At 39.9% G+C, this 19,331-nt stretch overlaps 1 protein-coding gene across 1 annotated transcript in view; it reads right to left on the bottom strand.

Moving 5' to 3' along the window:
- Positions 1–19,331, bottom strand: part of FAM135B (family with sequence similarity 135 member B) — a 132,583-nt gene that overhangs the window by 72,147 nt on the left and 41,105 nt on the right. The window contains exon 3 of the mRNA XM_061995282.1: positions 117–256. Coding sequence (XP_061851266.1) covers positions 117–256 — 140 coding nt within the window. The remainder of the gene's footprint in view (positions 1–116; positions 257–19,331) is intronic.

Consider the following 19,331-nt stretch of genomic DNA (forward strand, 5'->3'; position numbering starts at 1 on the left):
CTGTGACAGCACAAGGAGCCCATGACATCTGTGCAATGGCCAACAAAGGTTAGATAAGAGAAATCACAGACCTCTTGCTTTTTTTTCTCCAGCTTTTTTATCTGAAGACAACTCACCCTTTCTCCATCCAGAAGCAGGTGCACTCTGAAGTTCATGGATTCATTAAGAATGATCTCTTCGTTTCTGTACAAAATCTGAAAGATTCTGCTGTAAACGCTGTTTTCATGAACACAGGCTGAGCAAAGAGTGGCATCACCTGCACAAAACACAGATAGACTCCTGGGGTGATTTCTGCAGGGAGATCATTTTCTTCTCTCACATTTTCACATCATGATTACCTGGGCCAGTTGTATTAGTACTTGTAATTAAACACTTACATTCTCGATAATTAATGGTAATGCTGAAGATTGTTACTGTGGGTTGCAGTTTCCCAAACATGATATTTAAAGAAAAGAAATGTTGAACTGTAGGCAGGCTGTATTTCACAATGAGAATATCTGACTCTGTGACAGTACCTATCCTATAAACTTTATTTCTAACGAAAGTGAAAACATCAAATATCTTCTGAGAAGGTTTGCTACCCAGCACCATGAGGACTATGGGTGTTCACCTGTGAAATTCCATCTTTTATCTGCAATGAGCATCTTTCAGAACAGGAAGTTTTCTTGTCATATCTGGGGCTCCCAGAAGTTACGGCCTGGGAGGGGGGACAATAGTCAATAGCAGATCTCAATAGTAAAGTCTGGAAGTGCAGAGGCATCTGAATTCAAAATACAGGAAAATAAAAGGTCCCCATTTCTTCAAGATGACAAAAGTCCTGCATAATCCTTCAGGCCCTTGACACTTAGGGGAGCTGCAAATTTGGCCCATACAATTGGGATTCATCTGAGGAACTCACAAACCAAAACCCTAAGCTTCTCCACATTGAATTCAGACAGTCAGTGAGTCACAGAATCACAGACTCTTAAGGGTTGGAAGGGACCTTGAAAGCTCATCCAATCCAACCCCCTGCCAGAGCAGGACCATCTAGAGTAGGTCACACAGGAAATTATCCAGGTGGATTTGGAGGGTCTCCAGAGAAGGAGACTCCACAATCCATCTGGACAGCCCCTTCCAGCGCTCCCATCACCCTCACAGTGAAGAAATTCTTCCTTATATTTCTTTGGAGCCTCTTATGTTCCAGTTTGTACCCATTGCCCTTTGTCCTGTCATTGGCGATCATTGAGAACAGCCTGGCTCCATCCTCCTGACACCCACCCTTTACATATTTGTAAATATGAATGAGGTTACCCCTCAGTCTTCTCCAAGCTGAAGAGTCCCAGCTCCCTCAATCTTTCATCATAAGGGAGATGCTCCACTCCATCATCTCTGTGGCCCTGTGCTGAACTCTCTCCAGCAGCTCCCTGTCCTTGAACTGAGGGGCCCAGAACTGGACACAATATTCCAGATGTGGTCTCATGAGGGCAGTCAATAGCTTCATCTGTGTGCTGATCACAGAATCACAGAATGGCAGGATTTAGAAGGGACCTCTAGAGATCATTTAGTCCATCCTGCTGATAAAGCAGGGACACTTTGATCAGGTCACACAAGAATATGTCCATGTGGGTTCCCAAATCTCCAGAGGAGACTCCAGACAATGTGATGTGTCACATCATCATAAATGAACTTCATATAAACTTAGAGGGGATTTGTTCTTCCCAACCTTTAGGTGCCTCTGAGGTACACATTTTGTTTTGTTTACAATGGAGCCTATGGAATTTAGGACATCATTCATTTGACAGAAAAAAAAAAGTGTACTGAAGCAAATTTTTGCTTGAAGTCCATTGCTTATTGAGTAATTCTTCTTTCACTAAAAGGAAAACAGTGCGGCTTGCTTAGCTGTACAAACTCATATTGGAGGTAACAACAACTACTGCATTGAATTCACTCCAGAGGAGTCTGTTATGGCTGTGTGACTATTTAATGAACAACTGGGCACCAGAGTTAGGTATTTTCAAGCTGTGTCTTTGCTATTAATCAGAATCTCCTGATAATTCTACTTCCAGATCCCTTGAGCAACAACTCGCAAAATTTACTCAGCTAGTTTTATCCCTTTCCAGCATTCATTGCTGTAGAAATATGAGGTTTTGAAACATAGTCCTTTCACAAATGGTATTTTGTAACTCTCTTGACAAGTTGTGCTGAAAAAAAGGAGAACCACTGTCAGTCCTTCAAAGAGAGACAGATCTATGATCACCATCAGCAAGATGGTAAAGATTTCCTGAGGTAGTGTTTGGTTCGGGGGAAAAAGAAATAAGAGAAAGGAATTAGATAAAAAAATAGTACTAAAGGCTTGGGTGGACAAATTATTGGAGTTTTGTTGTTTTAATGATTAGGTTTTGTGGCCTCAGCCTGCTGCAGCTGGAATAGTGCAGGCAAAGAATATCTGCTCAAAAAAACAAAAGAACTTTAAAATCATATGGGGCAGAGTGAAGAGTTGATTAAATACCAGTAATACCAATAAGGCTTGAGGCAATTAATTAGAAGGATCATCATACTGTCATCCAAACCACATTCATTTCATTTTCCTGTTACTATTACCAAGCACACCCAGGAACAACCTCAGTGTTCCACCCTGCTGCTGCCTTCCCATCACATATCCTGCACAATAGTTACGCAAAAGTACAGGCAGTCTAGATAAATATACATTTATTTCCGTGTGCTACACCAGTTAGGATAGAATGTTTCAGCCTGATTAGGTCTTCAGAAGCATGCAGTTATATTTATTTTAATTTAAACTTCATTATGTTGGAGACACTGCAAAAAATCATATTAAAGGTATTATGCATTCTTCTTTCTAGCAGGCAGACAAAGGGAGCTTTATGTTATTGGATTTGTGTGTTGGTATATGAGTACTCCTCTAGAATGGAAAGTTTAATGTCATTTTCTTTTCAAACACACTTCTGTGCAGAACACTCCTAGTGTGTAGTTGCTTTAGGAGTCAGATTTGCAAGGTGGCATAAAAAGTCATTTCTCTTGTTGGAAAGGTCAAAGTCAAAGATGTGCTTAGGGTTGGCTCAAATCACTAAGAGTGAATACGATACTACAATTGCTAAATTTTAAGCAGAGGTCTGCCTTTGCAGAGATCTGACAGAGGACTACAGCAGATGAGTGCTTCATCATCTCCTAAACATAACCCATCCTTCTTATTTCAATGACCACAGCCTGTTTCTCTCTTAAAGTATGACATAAAGCTTCGTCAGGAGTTTTCTCAAAGGAGCACTTGGCAGCACAAAGATGTCTTAGTAACGCTGACAGCAATGCAGGCACCCTGCCTCTCAAAGCAAAGGGGAACGACAGCATCTCCATAGATACTGCCTTTCAGGCAGTAGCACTCACTGGTGTATCCTTTGCTTTCAGGCACAGATAAACACCAGGCTCTATGATTATACTCGAGTTTCTAGCACTAGAAGAAGTGGTACCTACACTAAACATACCCTTCCTTGGTCTACTCTATAAGCACATCGTTATCCTGGTAACTTTTATACACTTCCTCTTGTTCCTGGAATACCTTATGACATTCTGTCATGGTTTAGCAAGGAGCAGCTTTTGATCAGTACCAGGGGGAGCGGGTTGCAGTGAAGACCCGGTAAAGAGTTTGCTGACTCTCTCCTGGCTCCTGGGTTCAGACCCACCTCCGGCCCGGCTGGGCCAATCTGGCGCCTCTGCCAGCACTATTTAAGGATGGGAATTTGAAGTGCTGGCAGGAGATGTAAAAGGGATACAAAATGGAGGTGACCATGTGGACCTCACAGTCAGAGAAGGAGGAAGGAAGGAGGAGCACTAGACCAGAGACCCCTCTGCAAGCCGTGGTGAGAATGTGGTGAGAATGTGGAGAGAATGTGGAGAGAATGTGGAGAGAATGTGGAGAGAATGTGGAGAGAATGTGGAGAGAATGTGGAGAGAATGTGGAGAGAATGTGGAGAGAATGTGGAGAGAATGTGGAGAGAATGTGGAGAGAATGTGGAGAGAATGTGGAGAGAATGTGGAGAGAATGTGGAGAGAATGTGGAGAGAATGTGGAGAGAATGTGGAGAGAATGTGGAGAGAATGTGGAGAGAATGTGGAGAGAATGTGGAGAGAATGTGGAGAGAATGTGGAGAGGAGAGGAGAGGAACAGAATAATTTTTGCATAATAACTCAGAGCATACAAAAAGAATCGGGCCAGTAAAGCATAAAGAAGTAAGCAATGGATAAGATAATCTAACATTAAATCAATTTGATTCAATGTTTTCAAGAAAAAGCACTAGAACCTGAAAGACATCACTAGAATCCACAGTCCCCTACAGAGACATGTGACACTTGGTCAAACTCACTTAATCACAGGTTTGCTGATAGTAGTAGTTATAATTTGATAAAGTTGATGATGAAATCAACTCTAGTTGACTAATGTACTTCTCTGCATTTTGACATGCCAGAACAGCTTGCCCTTCTACTTGAAGGATACACTGTGTTATTTCCCTTGGCAATACACTCACTTTACTTCTGGTCCTCTGAGGAGAGGAAGACATTTCTAAGGAAAATTAATCAAAGACATTGATAATATTCTGCAGGTCCAAACCATTTCTCTCACCTTTCTAAGATCCTAATACACACACCAGATAGATCAGAACTCCTTCTCCCAAACTCTACTGACCAATTTTATTCCCCAGATATTGCATTTCCTTAATTTTTCCAACTCCCACCTTTTTTAGCATCCTTCCACTGCTTTCACTATGCCTAAATGATCTCCTGTCTTCCCTTAGATCTCCTTTATTTCAATCATCTTTTCCTTTATTTTTTTTAATCTCTGTGAAAATGATTCAAGTATTGTCACAGTTGTTCCATGTCAATAACATTTCCACAGAGCAAACAAACAATGAAATCACCTTGGCAGAACCAACTGAGAGTGACATGTGCCTATCTCTACCTCTGCTTTCTGTCAAGGAGAGATTTTGAAATGGCAATGTCTTAGTGTATCTGAGACTTGATGAATTATTTCCCCAGAGCAACCTAAGTCATATGAATTGCTGTTGTTTGCAAAGCAATGGAACTGGCTGGATTTTAAGCCCTCTGCAATGTATTTAAGCATGTAAGTGATTAGCACGCTCTAATTTCAGCTCCTAGATTCTTTCCATAATTACATTTTCAATTGTGCTCCTGCCCGACATCTACAATTGCCAAAGAGAACTGGAATGAATGTTCACCAACAAACCTTTTTGAGGATGCTAGACATCCCAGTGCAAGAACCCAGATTTGCCCAAGATAATTTGACCTTAGAGAAATGTTGGAGTTTTGTTCATATTTATATTTTTCAGGGCTTTAAAATGTGTAAATGCCTAACTGCACAGTCCCTAACTCAGAATGCTTGCATGAAGTAATATTCCTGTTATAAGAGAGTGCCTTCAAAGTCACAAGGGAAAGGCAGTAAGTTTTAGAGAGTTTCTAAAGAAAAATCAACAAAGGAAGAGATTCTCAGCTGTACTAGTACAGGGACCATGTACAGTGAGTGTGATCATCATTACATCACTTTGCATTACATTTTAACTCTGTTTCCAACAGATATCACAGAATCACAGAATGGTAGGGGTTAGAAGGGACATTTAGAGATCATCTAGTCCAACTCCCCTGCAGAAGAAGGTTCACCTAGATCAGATCACATAGGAACATGTCCAGGTGCGTCCTGAAGACCTCCAAGGAAGGAGCCTCCACAACCCCTCTGGGCAGCCTGTGCCAGGGCTCCCTCACCTCAACAGTGAAACAGTTTTTTCTTATGTTTCAATGGAACTTTTTGTGTTCCAGCTTCATCTCGTTACTCCTTGTCCTGTTGCTAGCTACCAGAGAAAAAAGGGATGTCCCAACCTCCTGACATGCACCATTTAGATATTTGTAAATGTTAATGAGATCCCCCCTCAGTCTCCTCTTCTCCAGGCTAAACAGTCCCAGTTCCCGCAGCCTTTCCTCATAAGGAAGATGCTCCATTCCCCTGACGATCTTGGTGGCCCTGTGATCGACTCTCTCCAGCACTTCCCTGTCCCTCTTGAGCTGAGGAGCCCAGAATTGGACACAGGACTCCAGATGAGGCCTCACCAGGGTAGAGGAGAGGGGGAGCAGAAACTCCCTCAACCTGCTGCTCATACTCATCTTGATGCATCCCAGGATGCCATTGGCCTTCTTGGTCACGAGGACACATTGCTGGCTCTTTATCCAAAGATAAAGAAAGCATTGGTCTTTGGTTTATTTTAAAATAACTTGAATAAGAATAACTTGTTAAGAATAACATTAAATAATGTTAGATTTCCCTATACAACAAAGAGTGTGAGATCTAAATGAAACACATCAGATCCCCTTCACAGCAAATTTTCTCCTATACAACTCTGCTGTTAAATTTCTAGGACTTGACTAGTCACACATTACCACCACCACTCCCTGCCCCTTTACTTCTGCTTTTAGTAAACTTCAGCTTCTGGGTTTGACAAAGAAAGAGCAGAGATAGTATTTACTCTGACTCTGTCCTTTATTCAGAAGCCCAGAGAAGTAAGATTAATTGCTACTTCTTCAGAATAAGGAAGGAGGAAATATAAGACTCAGTCCTGACATTGTTGCTGGAGAGATTACATCGCTTCCTATCCTCACACAAGGCAGAGAATGAAGAAAGCAATATATTTTTCATTCTAAATATAAGATTACAACTGTGGGAAATGCGGCCCTTTAGAAAGGTACTTCAGGTTTACATCCTGCTTTCTTCAGAACTATCTCTCTGTGGTTTATTGAGCATTGTGTGAGAGATTTTAAACGAACAGGGAATGATTATACAGTCAGGAAAAAAATACATATGGAAAACAGATCTAACTTCAGATCTAGCCTCTTTCAGGCCTTTACAACAATAGCAATAGAAACAAGATAATTACTGAAGTGCTGGGAATTTCTTGAATCTTTCTTGCTGTCTGAAAAAAAGCAGTATTATTATGTTGCTGTTCAGATGAATGGAAAAGCAGGGTTCTGCTAAGTTTTTCTTTAATGAAAGCGATGCTCCTCAATACTGTGGGAAAATCAAGATGCTGCAGCTACAAACTGAGCTTTATTGTAAATATTTCTTTATGAATATCAGTGAACACTGAAAAGCCTGTATTTCAGATTAATTCAGAGCCACAAGAATCAAAGAATAGCCTCTATACTCAGGTTCCTACACAAGACAATCTCAGACGTGTGATACCTTTAAATGTAGATGGGTTCATTCTCCAAGGTCACTCGTGCACCGAGAGATGAAAGACATTGCAATGCACTCACTTGAGAAAGAGCTGTGAGCATTTTGCCACCTTCCTACCCACAAGCCTTATGTTACTATCCACCCAGACGTGCTGTGTCAGCAGTTCACATGATCTTCTCTCATCTGCTTCACGGGAAAGTCAGCTGCTGGTAAATGGCAGCAGAAGGCAGTTTAAACTGAGTTAGATAACCTTGCCATGAACTGAATTCATAGAATCATAGAAGCATAGAATGGTAGGGGTTGGAAGGGATCTTTAGAAATCATCTAGTCCAATCCGCCTGCCAAAGCAGGTTCACCTAGATCAACTCACACATACTAGAAGTAATCGCACAGTCCACTAACATAAGTGAGCAGGAAAGGCAATATTAAATGGGCATAGATTATATTGCCTTTAAAAATCTCTGTCTGCACTACCTGTAGCCCCTACACCTGTAATCGGAGTGATCTCTACAGCACACATCATCCTGGTTGATACTGTCATAAACAATTCAAATCTATCTAGTGGATGACTACCTTCCTCACCCATCCAGATACACACTTTGGGCTGTCTTTTCTCATGGTCTTCAGCATCTGAAATTCCCACTATGAGAAGATTTAGTTCTTGTGCAGAGTCCCTACAAAAGAGAGATGTTCTAATTTCTCAGTTTTCTTGTCATTTAATTTCTTCTACTATTGTAAAAATTCTTAAACCCTTGCTGGCCATTAAATTATCTTATTAAAGATAATTAAGACATGAAGGCATTCCTTGAACAAACAGTATGTCTTCTTGCCAGAACCTAAGCATTGTACTGCAAAATATAACCAAAGGAGACCAGAAAATCTTGTGCAAATTGCCCTGTTTATCTAACTTGCTTTTTTCCCTTTACCATCTGTTGAAGCCATATGACTTCTTAAACAAGAGCTAATTATAGGTCTCCACTGCAACTAATCAAATAGTTGTAACTGTTGCAAACTTCAGCTGGAAATTTCATCTCTTCTTTATAAAAATTCCCCCCAAACCAGACATTGAGATAGTTGCCTGTCTTTGGTTTTCTGGACTTGGATCTACAGTAGTTAGCTGATGCACACATGTCTGTGTTAATAAATGGGAAAGATTCATAACAAGCTGGAGAAACAATGAGAGCCAAAGTACAGTTCCTACCAAGTACATTAGGAAGGGTGACTTTGGGACAGAAAAGGATTGTGACTAATAAATATCCACTGATAGGCACTGTAGCAAAGCTCTTAGTGTATGGAGTTTTCCTTGACTGCCCATGTTGCTGTTGAACTGAGTGAGAGAACGGAAACAACCCCGTCATAAAATGATCTTGTTCTTAGCAGTGAAGAACTGGAGCAAAAGACTCAATACTAAAATTAAATGTTGGAAGAGAGATTCCAACCCATTTAAAGAACAACAAAGCTCCTAATGAGCCCAAAATACCAGATTTTACTTTTGTGTCCAATGGGCATTTGTAAAAATGGCAATTTATACTATTCAGGCAAATGTTTTATAACTGCCTTCAGTGTCAATGTCACTCTGCACTGCTGTGTAATGTGAAAGGACTGAAGGATAGAAATGAACCCAGTGCTAAATATGGCAAATGAAGAGTTGAAGTGCCTTTTAAAAACCCCAAATGCTAAACAGCTCTTTCAGCATCACAAGACTGTAGCAATTTCAGGCTGACATGCCGTCCTTCCAGGAAGTTTAGAACTGTTCTGGTAGAAATTAGGACTTAAAAAATTAAATAAATAGAGAAGTGAAATGGAAGTAGTAAGGTTTAAGTTAACTTGTTCCATTTTGTTCCAAGCAGGTCATTATTTCTTGTTGCAACTGTTACAACCCCTTTATATACGAGTGGTGCACACAGAAGAAAGAGAACACTTCCAGGATTTCATTTGATCTTTTTCTACCTATGAGAAGATTGCTTTCCACTTTTCTCACCACTGCTCCCATCATGTTTTGACAACTGCAACACCACAAAATATTAAAAACACAGATGTGTAAGAGTCAAAATAAGTGCAAAAAATGAGAATATACTTATTTTACAGACACTTTGAGCGTGGATACGGCATTAGGATGCACCTGTTATTCCTTCAGTGCTGCACAGCATATCTGTCATCACCTCATCAACACAACAGCAACTGAATTAGAAAAGCCTTAAGCTAAAATCACAGACTTAAAGTCATGCTGGAAAGTAAACATTTCTCAGACAGAGCTGTAACACTTTCAGGTCTTCTGATCAGTATAGGGGATGGGGAACTAAATGCTCTTCTAATGTAGTATTGCAATGTCTCCTGTCTTCATCAATTACAGAATCACAGAATCTTAAGAGCTGGAAGGACCTGGAAAGTTCATCCAGTCCAAACTCCCTGCCAGAGCAGGACCACCTAGATTAGGTCATACAGGAACTCATCCAGGTGGGCTTGGAATGTCTCCAGAGAAGGAAACTCCACATCGCATCTGGGCAGCCCCTTCCAGTGCTCCCTCACCTCAACAGGGAAGAAATTCTTCTTTGAATTTCTTTGGAACCTCTTGCGTTCCAGTTCATATCCATTGTCCCTTGTCATATCATTGGTCATCACTGAGAACAGTCTGGCTCCATCCTCCTGATACACTCTTTACATATTTGTAAACATTAATGAGGTCACTCCTCAGTCTCCTCCAAGCTAAAGAGCCCCAGTTTCCTCAGTCTTTCAACAGAAGGGAGATGCTCCACTCCCTTCCTCATCTTTGTGGCCCTGTGCTGAACTCTCTCGAGCAGCTCCCCGTCCTTCTGGAACTGAGGGGCTCAGAACTGGACACAATATTCCAGATGTGGTCTTACAAGGACAGAGTAGAGGGGGAGGAGAGGTGATGGACAGAGGTCATACATTTACCAAACTTTATTCTTCACTGTTATGGCCAGTTGGCATAATCAGACCACGGGTAAGTTATGTCAAGGGCTTCCATTTGTCACACAAGCGTCATCACAACCCCTGAAGCAGACAGGTGGCATTTAGCTGATCAAGCAAAACTCTACAAAGACAATTTTGTGTGCTTATTAAAGAGATTAAAACCCAAAAAAATTCACTTAAATACTAATACACATGCATACAAAAAAAAAAATGTTGCATTTGCTGAAAAACAGTTTGTTAAAATAAAATCAATATCATTGTAAAGGAGTTTCCAAATAACCCAACTGTCTTGCTAATCTAATAGGAGCTGTTTCCATATAAGCCATAAGATTAATTGAAACTTCAAATGTTTTTCTATATGCTTTGTACCTTTTAAAAATTCCCTTGAGCAGATAGTTTTAAACTTCCCATCCAGCTAAGATGGGAGACTGCTCCTTTCCTAGGTCAGCCAGCTCTTGTCTGATTCACAATTTAATTGCTGAATTGTCTATACAGCTCAAAACCACAATAGAATTATTTTTCTGCATTCATTTCCTTCTCCAATTAGATTCCATCAGCCTCTCACACTGCACTGGTAACATTGTTTTTTGCTTTTTAATTATGCACATTATCTCAATTGAAATCCTGTAGCTTCATCTGGATCACACATGCACATAAATCAGCAAGAGACCAATCATACTTTCTCAATGCATGTCAGGCACAAGACATTTGGATTTCTATCTGGGATTTCATTAAACTGCATTAATGTGCTCTCTGTCTGTGATGTGCCAAGAGTAGCATTAACTGTTCTCTTTCTTTGGACTGTTTTCTGGCAAGGCCATTCACTGCACTCACTCTGAGGTAAGGGTCATTCAAGAAAAGTATCTGTTATTACTTTCTAAACAGTCTGTGAGGTTTTTTTTGCATAAGCTTTGCAGACATATCATAGTCTTGCAGTAAGCTCTTAAATGGAGTAAGCAATATAACAAGAAGAGTCCTCAATTTAATCTTACCTACATTCCACAACAAAGTCTGTGTAACTTTGAAACTGAATTGGGCCAAATCCCACCTACCAACTCCCTTGTAATAAAAATCTAAAATGCCTTTGTCTCTCCAAGACAAAAGTGCCAAAAATCTCTTGTTATCACTACACTATAGAGAGGAAACTTGCACAAAGTTATGGCAGATTGCTCAAGATAATCCTCAAAATCAATAGTAAAGCTGTGAATGAAGTCGCGCCTTGTGTGAAGACAATCCTGTATTTACTAGAAAACAGGCATGTGTGCTGCTGCTGTATTAGATGTTATGTTGCAGAGGCATGTGGCTACACTAACACTTTAGACAGTACTCAAGACATCTAGATTCCCATGCTATCATTGTCATCTTGAGACACATTAGGCAAATCATGATGAATCGCTGTGCTTTAGTTTCCCACATAGTAACTTCTCCTTTGCTTTATCTGTAATATACCAATCCATAGGGATCGGTTCTGGGGCCAGTCTTATTCATCATCTTCATCAACAACCTGGATGAGGGGACAGAGTGTATCCTCAGTAAGTTCCCTCATGACACCAAACTGGGAGCACTGGGTGATTCCCCAGAGGCTGTGCTGCCATTCAGTGGGATCTCAACTGGCTTGAGAGTTGGGCAGAGAGGAATCTCATGAGGTTCAACAAGGACAAGTGCAGAGTCCTGTATCTGGGACCCATGCACCAGTATAGGCTGGGGGTTGAACTGCTGAAGAGCAGCTCTGTAGAGAGACACCTGGGAGTGCTGACTGATAATAAACTAACCATGAGCCAGCAATGTGCCCTCATGGCCAAGAAGGCCAATGGCATCCTCGGATGCATCAAGAAGAGTGTGGCAACCAGGTCAAGGGAGGTTCTTCTCCACCTCTACTCTGCCCTGCTGAGGCCTCATCTGGAGTCCTGTGTCCCATTCTGGGCTCCTCAGCTCAAGAGGGACAGGGAAGTGCTGGAGAGAGTCCAGTGCAGGACCACCAAGATGATCCCCCACCAAGGGGACTGGAACACGTTTCATACGAGGAAAGGCTGCGGGAACTGGGGCTGTTTAGTCTGGAGAAGAGGAGACTGAGGGAGGATCTCATTAATATTAACAAATATCTAAATGGTGGGTATCAGGGGCCTGGGACATCCCTTTTTTCTATTGTATCCAGCAACAGGACAAGGAGTAATGGGATGAAGCTGGAACACAAAAAGTTTCATCTAAACATAAGAAAAAACTCTTTCACTGTTGAGGTGAGGGAGCCCTGGCACAGGGAGGATGTGGAGGCTCCTTCCTTGGAGGTCTTCAGGACCCACCTGGACACTTTCCTTTGTGACCTGATCTAGGTGACCCTGCTTCTGCAGGGAGGTTGGACCAGATAATCTCTAAAAGTCCCTTCCAACCCCTACCATTCCATGATTTTATGACAACCAGCCTGCAGTTGCTATTTTGAGATCTGAGTTTTATTACAACACTTACAATGCTACTTTCAGTTGTTATATCAAACTCAGTTGAAAAGTTCTGTGGAATCTGGGATGCAAGTCTTTCATGGCTTCCACAGGAGATCAACTGTGCAGATATTTACCTAGATATTTTTTTCCTAGTGACAGCTATAGTCAGAAATTTTTCTAAAGCTGTAATAAAATCTTGTCTCTTATTCTTTGTCCTCCAAACTTATCCATCAACATTCCTAATAATTTTGGAAGCAACGATCCCAAGTGCAGTTCACAGTGACAACTATACCTCTCTGACATAAACTGACAATATTCAGGATGTGTGATTTGCAAGATTTGAATAGCAATCCATGGAGTCATTTTTCTGGCGATATAATTTCCTTTAAAGTTCAAAAAGGTGAAAGATAAGGCCTGTATTCAGTTGCTTACAGCTCCCTTTATCTTTCCCAAGCAATAATACAATTAATAATATATGTTCCAGTGACATAACATTGAAAACAACTCATCAATTCTGCTGCTACACTAGAATCAGGAAAAAAAAAAAATGTAAGTGCATTGTTCCTCTGGCTTTCAGTGGTAAAAAAAAATTCTGAAAGTTCCTAAAGTTCAAGAAGGACAGGGAGCTGCTGGAGAGAGTTCAGAGTAGGGCCACAGAGATGATGGAGGGAATATCTGCCTTATGATGAAATGCTGAGGGGGCTGGGGCTCTAGCTTGGAGAAGAGGAGACTGAGGGGAGATCTCATGAATGTTTGCAAATATGTAAAGGGTGAGTGTCAGGAGGATGGAGTCAGGCTGTTCTCAGTTATGTCCAATGATAAGACAATGGGTATAAACTGGAACACAAGAGATTCCAAGGAAACACAAAGAAGATTTTTTTCACTGTGTAACCTACTCTAGGTGGTCCTGTTATGGCAGGGGGGTTGGACTGGATTTTTCAAGGTCCTTTCCAACCCTTAAGATTCTGTGATTCTTTGAAATTCAAACTTGCAAATACTACAGTAACCAGAAAAGTACCTACAAAGTAAGAAGACTCAAAACTAGTAGAAATAAAGTCACTTCTATTTTCAATACTTCTACAAATGCTGGAAATGAAGGGGGTAGTGCTTTCCACTACCCAGGGAACAGTGATTTAGGTTAAGATTGTTCTACAAATATTAAGAAGGAGAAAAAAAACATCCCATGCATTTTGCATAAGGCTTTTCTAGGTGCCCATGTCCTTGTAAGGATGGCTGTCCTTGAAAATGGGAATTATGAGAAATCGTATAAGAGCCCGTGGATATGAATCATGGAGAAAAAACCCAAGAATTAGTTTGGTCTTATTTAAAATTAATAGAGGAATTTAAAAAACTTGATGGGAACTTTTCACAGAAGCAAAAAGAATGAAAATCTGTGGAGGAATTGGAAAGCATCCAAAGTAGGCTTGACAAGAACTTTTAGCAGACATGGTAGAAACACTTCATCAATTATAAGCAGAATAAAAATATTTGACAAAAAAAAAAGATGACAGGAAGAAAGGAACATTACAGGTTTTCTCAGGACTAAATCATCATTATTGTATAACAAATACCTTAGTGCATGAGCTGTTCAAACTTCCTTGGCTTCTGGAGAAAGATATGGAATACTGTGCTGGATGTCTAGTTGCTTCTTTAGTATCCTACAAGCAGATTAATTTCTTGAAGAATCTATATGCACCCCATTAATTCACTTTACTTTTTATGCCCCTATTGAGTTATCTGAATATTCTTATGCATCTTTGAAAACCCGCCTGGACATGTTCCTGTGTGACCTGATGTAGGTGGACCTGCTTTAGCAGAAGGGTTGGACTAGATGATCTCTGGAGGTCCCTTCCAACCTCTGCCATTCTGTGATTCTGTGATCTTTGTCCACAGTCACCAAATTCAACACTATTTGGCATCAACGAGTTTCAGAGGCTCATAGTCTCAAAAAAAAAAAAAAATCCTTTGATAACACTTCAGTTTGTACTGTTTTAGCATCCTGGATACTCATTTGTTCCTTTTCTGTCTTAAAAGGCTGAATTCAGAGGTCAGGCTTAGCTTACAGTAGAGATGCAGACAAGTCATGAGTTGAAGCAGATAGAGACATTCAGAACTGCAGTTTATCCATAGAGTATGACAACCATTTCCACTTAGTAATAATCAACTGTTATAAACTTTCTGGAGAGACATTTTTGAATCTAGAACTCATAATCAGTAAACTTCTATCCCATTGCTCTTCCTGTGTTACTACTCTTAACTTCCTCTGTGCACTGAAGTCAGGTATCTTCCCCTTACACTTCCTACCACACATCTACTTTACTTTAAATCACACTTCTATCTCAACAGCTAGCCTCGAGTGAGTAAACAACAGCAGAAGTTTAACATGTCAATCAAAACCAGGAGATGTAACTTTTTGCAGATTGACCTTCAAGAATTTGCATCACTTTTCTTCTGTACCAATCTGTGAGACAACCTTGTGACAATAGTCAGAGTCAGAATGGTCTTAATCTTTCGAAGGAGACATTGTGGGAGTTATTGTGAAAACTCTTTAACAAGACAAGATTGAAACAGAAGATGTGCACAGACACGTATTTAACTTGTGTTTTGTGAAGAGTTTGTGCTCTTCCTTCATTTATTATTTAAAAAATGAAATGTTGAGGGCAAAAGAAAATGGCACAAATGCTAATCCCATTTCCAATGACCTCAGCACTGAGCTTGAAGTTAGAAAATCCTCTTCCAGCTTTATCAGACACTTGGTCTGTGACTCTAAATAAATTACATGTGCCTGGACTTAAATTCTAGCTTCATATTTCTAAAGCTGGATTATTAATATGCACCTCTTTACCTCCACTGTTCTATATCCAAACCTGGGCAAAGGTAAAAAGTATCCTGACTCTCCAAAGCATTATGCAGGCAGCAGATGTTTCCTGATGTTTCCAGAGCTTGTTGTTAGAAGCCCAGGACTTTTGGAAAAGTGGTCAATTTAGTAAACTAACACCAAAATAATACATTTAGACTCTGTATTTATTGGAAAAAGAAAGAAACCCTCCACATTAATTGTAATATTTTTTTGCAGAGGATAAAAACAAGAAAATTCTTGTGGCATTGAATCTTGCAGAAACTGTGTCTAAATTGAACAGAATTAGGGCTGAGCAGCTAACTGAATCTTAATTTATACAACCAGATTAATAATTAAAAGCACAACTAGCATCAACACCTGGTAAATGTATCTCTAATATTGTGTTTAATGTCTTGCCATTTTCTTAATTTCTACATTTCTCTGGCTGAAACTACTGAAATTCAATCAGTTTTCCTTCCTATTTTTAATATGGACTTCAATATCTTATTGAGAAAATACTCTGTCAGGAAAAAATATAAATGCATGAGTTTCAAGCAAAATTTCATCTCAAGCTGGGTCAGCACCTCTGAAGTGAGCTTGTGTTGGAATAGCAGCTCCTTCTTCAGTGCAGCTGTGCTTTTCCTGCTTGAAAAAATTGTTGAATCATCAGCAATTGGGTGATTTCTAGGAACTCTCTCAAAAAATATGAAAAAAAGATGTTTTTTGACTCCAACCTGCAGGCTTTAAAGCGTAATCTCTACTGGAGTGGTTTTGTTTATTTTCTGCTGAAATCTACTAAGATATTTTGTAAGGTTCAACTCTTCCAAGCTGAGAATGGCTTTTCCCTTCATGCTGTTCTCTTTCAGGAGCAGTGGTACACTAAAGCCTACCTTCTACTCAGATTGTCACAAAACTTGCAGTACCAAGAAATCTTTTGTGAAAAAGAGGATACACTTTCATAAACTCATCCAGTCACATCTACTACTCATTCTTTAGCTTTCCACTTGTTTAACTCCAATTTCTGATCTTTTCAATCACAGATACTGCTGAGGTCTCCCTGGTCTATTTGCAGAAACAGGAGTGATATTAAAATTAGGTGCCTTCAATGTGAATTTGGGGTCAGAGGAGTATAAGCCTTTCAAGGAACTGTAAATTAAGTGAGCCCTGTGACTAATTTCCATGGAGTCATTGCTCCTCCTTGAACTCTTTTAGGTAAATAGGTTGGAATTTGATACAAAACCACCAGTAAGATACTGTTTACTCTTCCCCTGGTGTTGGATCAGCCACTTGAATCTGTGCAAGACTAGGGTACCTCAGGTGCCTTCATTCTTCCTTTTCCCCATGCTGCTGATATACCAAAAGGCTTAAAGGACCAGGAGGGAGTTTTATCCTTTTTATCCATGACTATATTCTATGTCACAACTCAGACTTCTAAGTACATATTTAATTTATAGTGATCACGTTGTATGAAATAGAAGCACTTCTTTCCATTCTTCACCAAGTTTGTATTCACCATCCTGTTTTGCTCTATCACTACTGTCATCAGGATTTTGTTTGCAATAATCAGGCAAGCAATTTCACAGACACAGGCAAACACTGAGCTCAGTTCAATTCACTTGTGTTTTCATTAATTGGCTGGCTAACCTGAAATGTATCCCCTAAGACCACCCACATCCTCCAACTGAACACAGTGTCAGGGAGCATTCTCCCTTCTGAAGATGCTCATCACTAATGAGCCTCAGATTGCTTCTTTGCATAAGCCAATTTCCCATTCCACATAGCAATTATGTAAATGAAGGTGAAGTTCCTGATAACTTCTATTGTTTCCTCTCAGTTCACAATTAAAAGAGATGAAAAACATTAAATAACTTTCATTTCAGTCTGGGGAAAGAGATGGCAGCCCAAACTGGAAAAAAAAAAAAAAAGAAGAAAATAATTTTAAAGAAAGGACATTTTAAAATGAGCTTTCCTCTTTATCCCAAAACAACAACAGTTTAGTTCATTTTATGTAGCCACCCCACTTCTTGTTGCAGGTAACTGCTGACAGAATCAGGCACTGTACGGTGTAAACAGTGAGCAACATTGTAGTTTAAATGTTCATATGACATGAAAGCCTTCAACATTGTTTGAATGGCTTAGAGGCAATCTATCACATAAACATTTCTATGGCCTTCACTACATCCTTAGAGTGTGAGTTTTTCACCTTTGTCTTTATCCCTCACCATGCTGATTGTAGACGGTATTCAAACACATTTTACCAGTGGGAACCTGAAGCAGCATGACTTGTGCCTGCCTCTACAAGAATATTCAACATAAACTAATGTAGATTAGGCTTCTGAGGGACTCTGAAGTTCTGAATCTAAGTGTTCTGCCTAAAATTGGAGAGAAAGCCTGTCGAAGAGTAGAAAATGGAAGCCAATCTCACAGTTCAGCAACAGTCTAGACTCGCTGTTCTCCTCTTCCTGACACTGCAGAAACTTCTATTACTGAAAATCAAAAAACCACAGCAATTTAGAGTTTAATTTGGATTCATTAAAGCCTAGAACTCAATTCAACAATAAAAAGAATGTCAACAACTCAAACTTCCTACTTTAACAGACAAACAAGAGAAATTCATTAGAGAAGTCTAAAATTCTGCTTTTGCTTCCTGCATGCAACAGTAGTACAAAAGCACAGATAATTCCTAGAATGCTGTCAGAGATCTTTTGTAGTCTCTTTTAACTTAAAACTTGACACTCTGAGCTATGTTGAGTGTATTTTCAATCAAATATTATTAGGTTTTGTAACACAGAGATCCTTATTGTGTTACTCCTATAGAGATTTTTCATCTTCTACAAACATAATACCTGTTTTATTAGTAGTCAAATGGAGTTGTTACACTACTTCCTACTACTTAAAAGGGAAGGATTTAAAACTTGATATTTCTGAGTAAGTCACATGGTGAAAACTTAAATCCTAACTTCCACAAACTTCTTAGAACAGTCTACTGAAAAGGCTCCCCGGATTCTTTCCATACCAATACTACCACACAGCTGCACCCACCAGCCTTCAGTGAAATTTGAAGTGTGTGATCTGTCGCATCTCATTTAACTATAAAAAAGGCAGGCAACTAACTCAATTTTTTTTAATGATCAGTGAAGAGAAATCAAGACCTAACAGGACAAAAATGTTATAACTTAAAATTCTTCCTTCAGACATATGGAATGAAGTCATAGAATCACAGAATCGTAAAATGATAGGGGTTGGAAGAGACTTTTAGAGATCATCTAGTCCAGCTCCCATGCAGAAGCAGGTTCACCTAGATCAGTTCACACAGAAATGTGTCCAGACAGGTCTTGAAGACCTCCAAGGAAGGAGCCTCCACAATACCTCCGGGCAGCCTGTGCCAGGGCTCCCTCACCTCAACACTGAAAGAGTTTTTTCTTGTGTTTAAATGGAACTTTTTGTGTTCCAGCTTCATCCCATTACCCCTTGTCCTGTTGCTGGATACAATAGAAAAAAGGGATGCCCCAACATCCTGACACCCATAATTTAGGTATTTGTAAATATTAAGGAGACCTCCCCTCAATCTCCTCCAGACTAAACAGCCCCAGTTCCCGCAACCTTTCCTCGTATGAAAGATGTTCCAGTCTCCTGATCATCTTGGTGGCTCTGCACTCCAGTGTACTTATGAAAAAACCTATAATTTTGCACTACTCAATCTGCCCCTGAGGCTGCTCAAGTCTGTAATTACTGGTAAGATTATGTGAGATACTCCCTTGCTTCTCCCGTGATTTTTAGTTAAAGTCCAATGCCAAGCCAGCCGACATAGATGCAAGAGAAGATTCAATCGTAACAGGGATATAATAGAAACTATAAATATATATGCAAAACTCAAATTAAAAGCAAAGGGATAT

Source organism: Colius striatus, chromosome 4 (assembly GCF_028858725.1).
Source record: "Colius striatus isolate bColStr4 chromosome 4, bColStr4.1.hap1, whole genome shotgun sequence".
Lineage (NCBI taxonomy): Eukaryota > Metazoa > Chordata > Aves > Coliiformes > Coliidae > Colius > Colius striatus.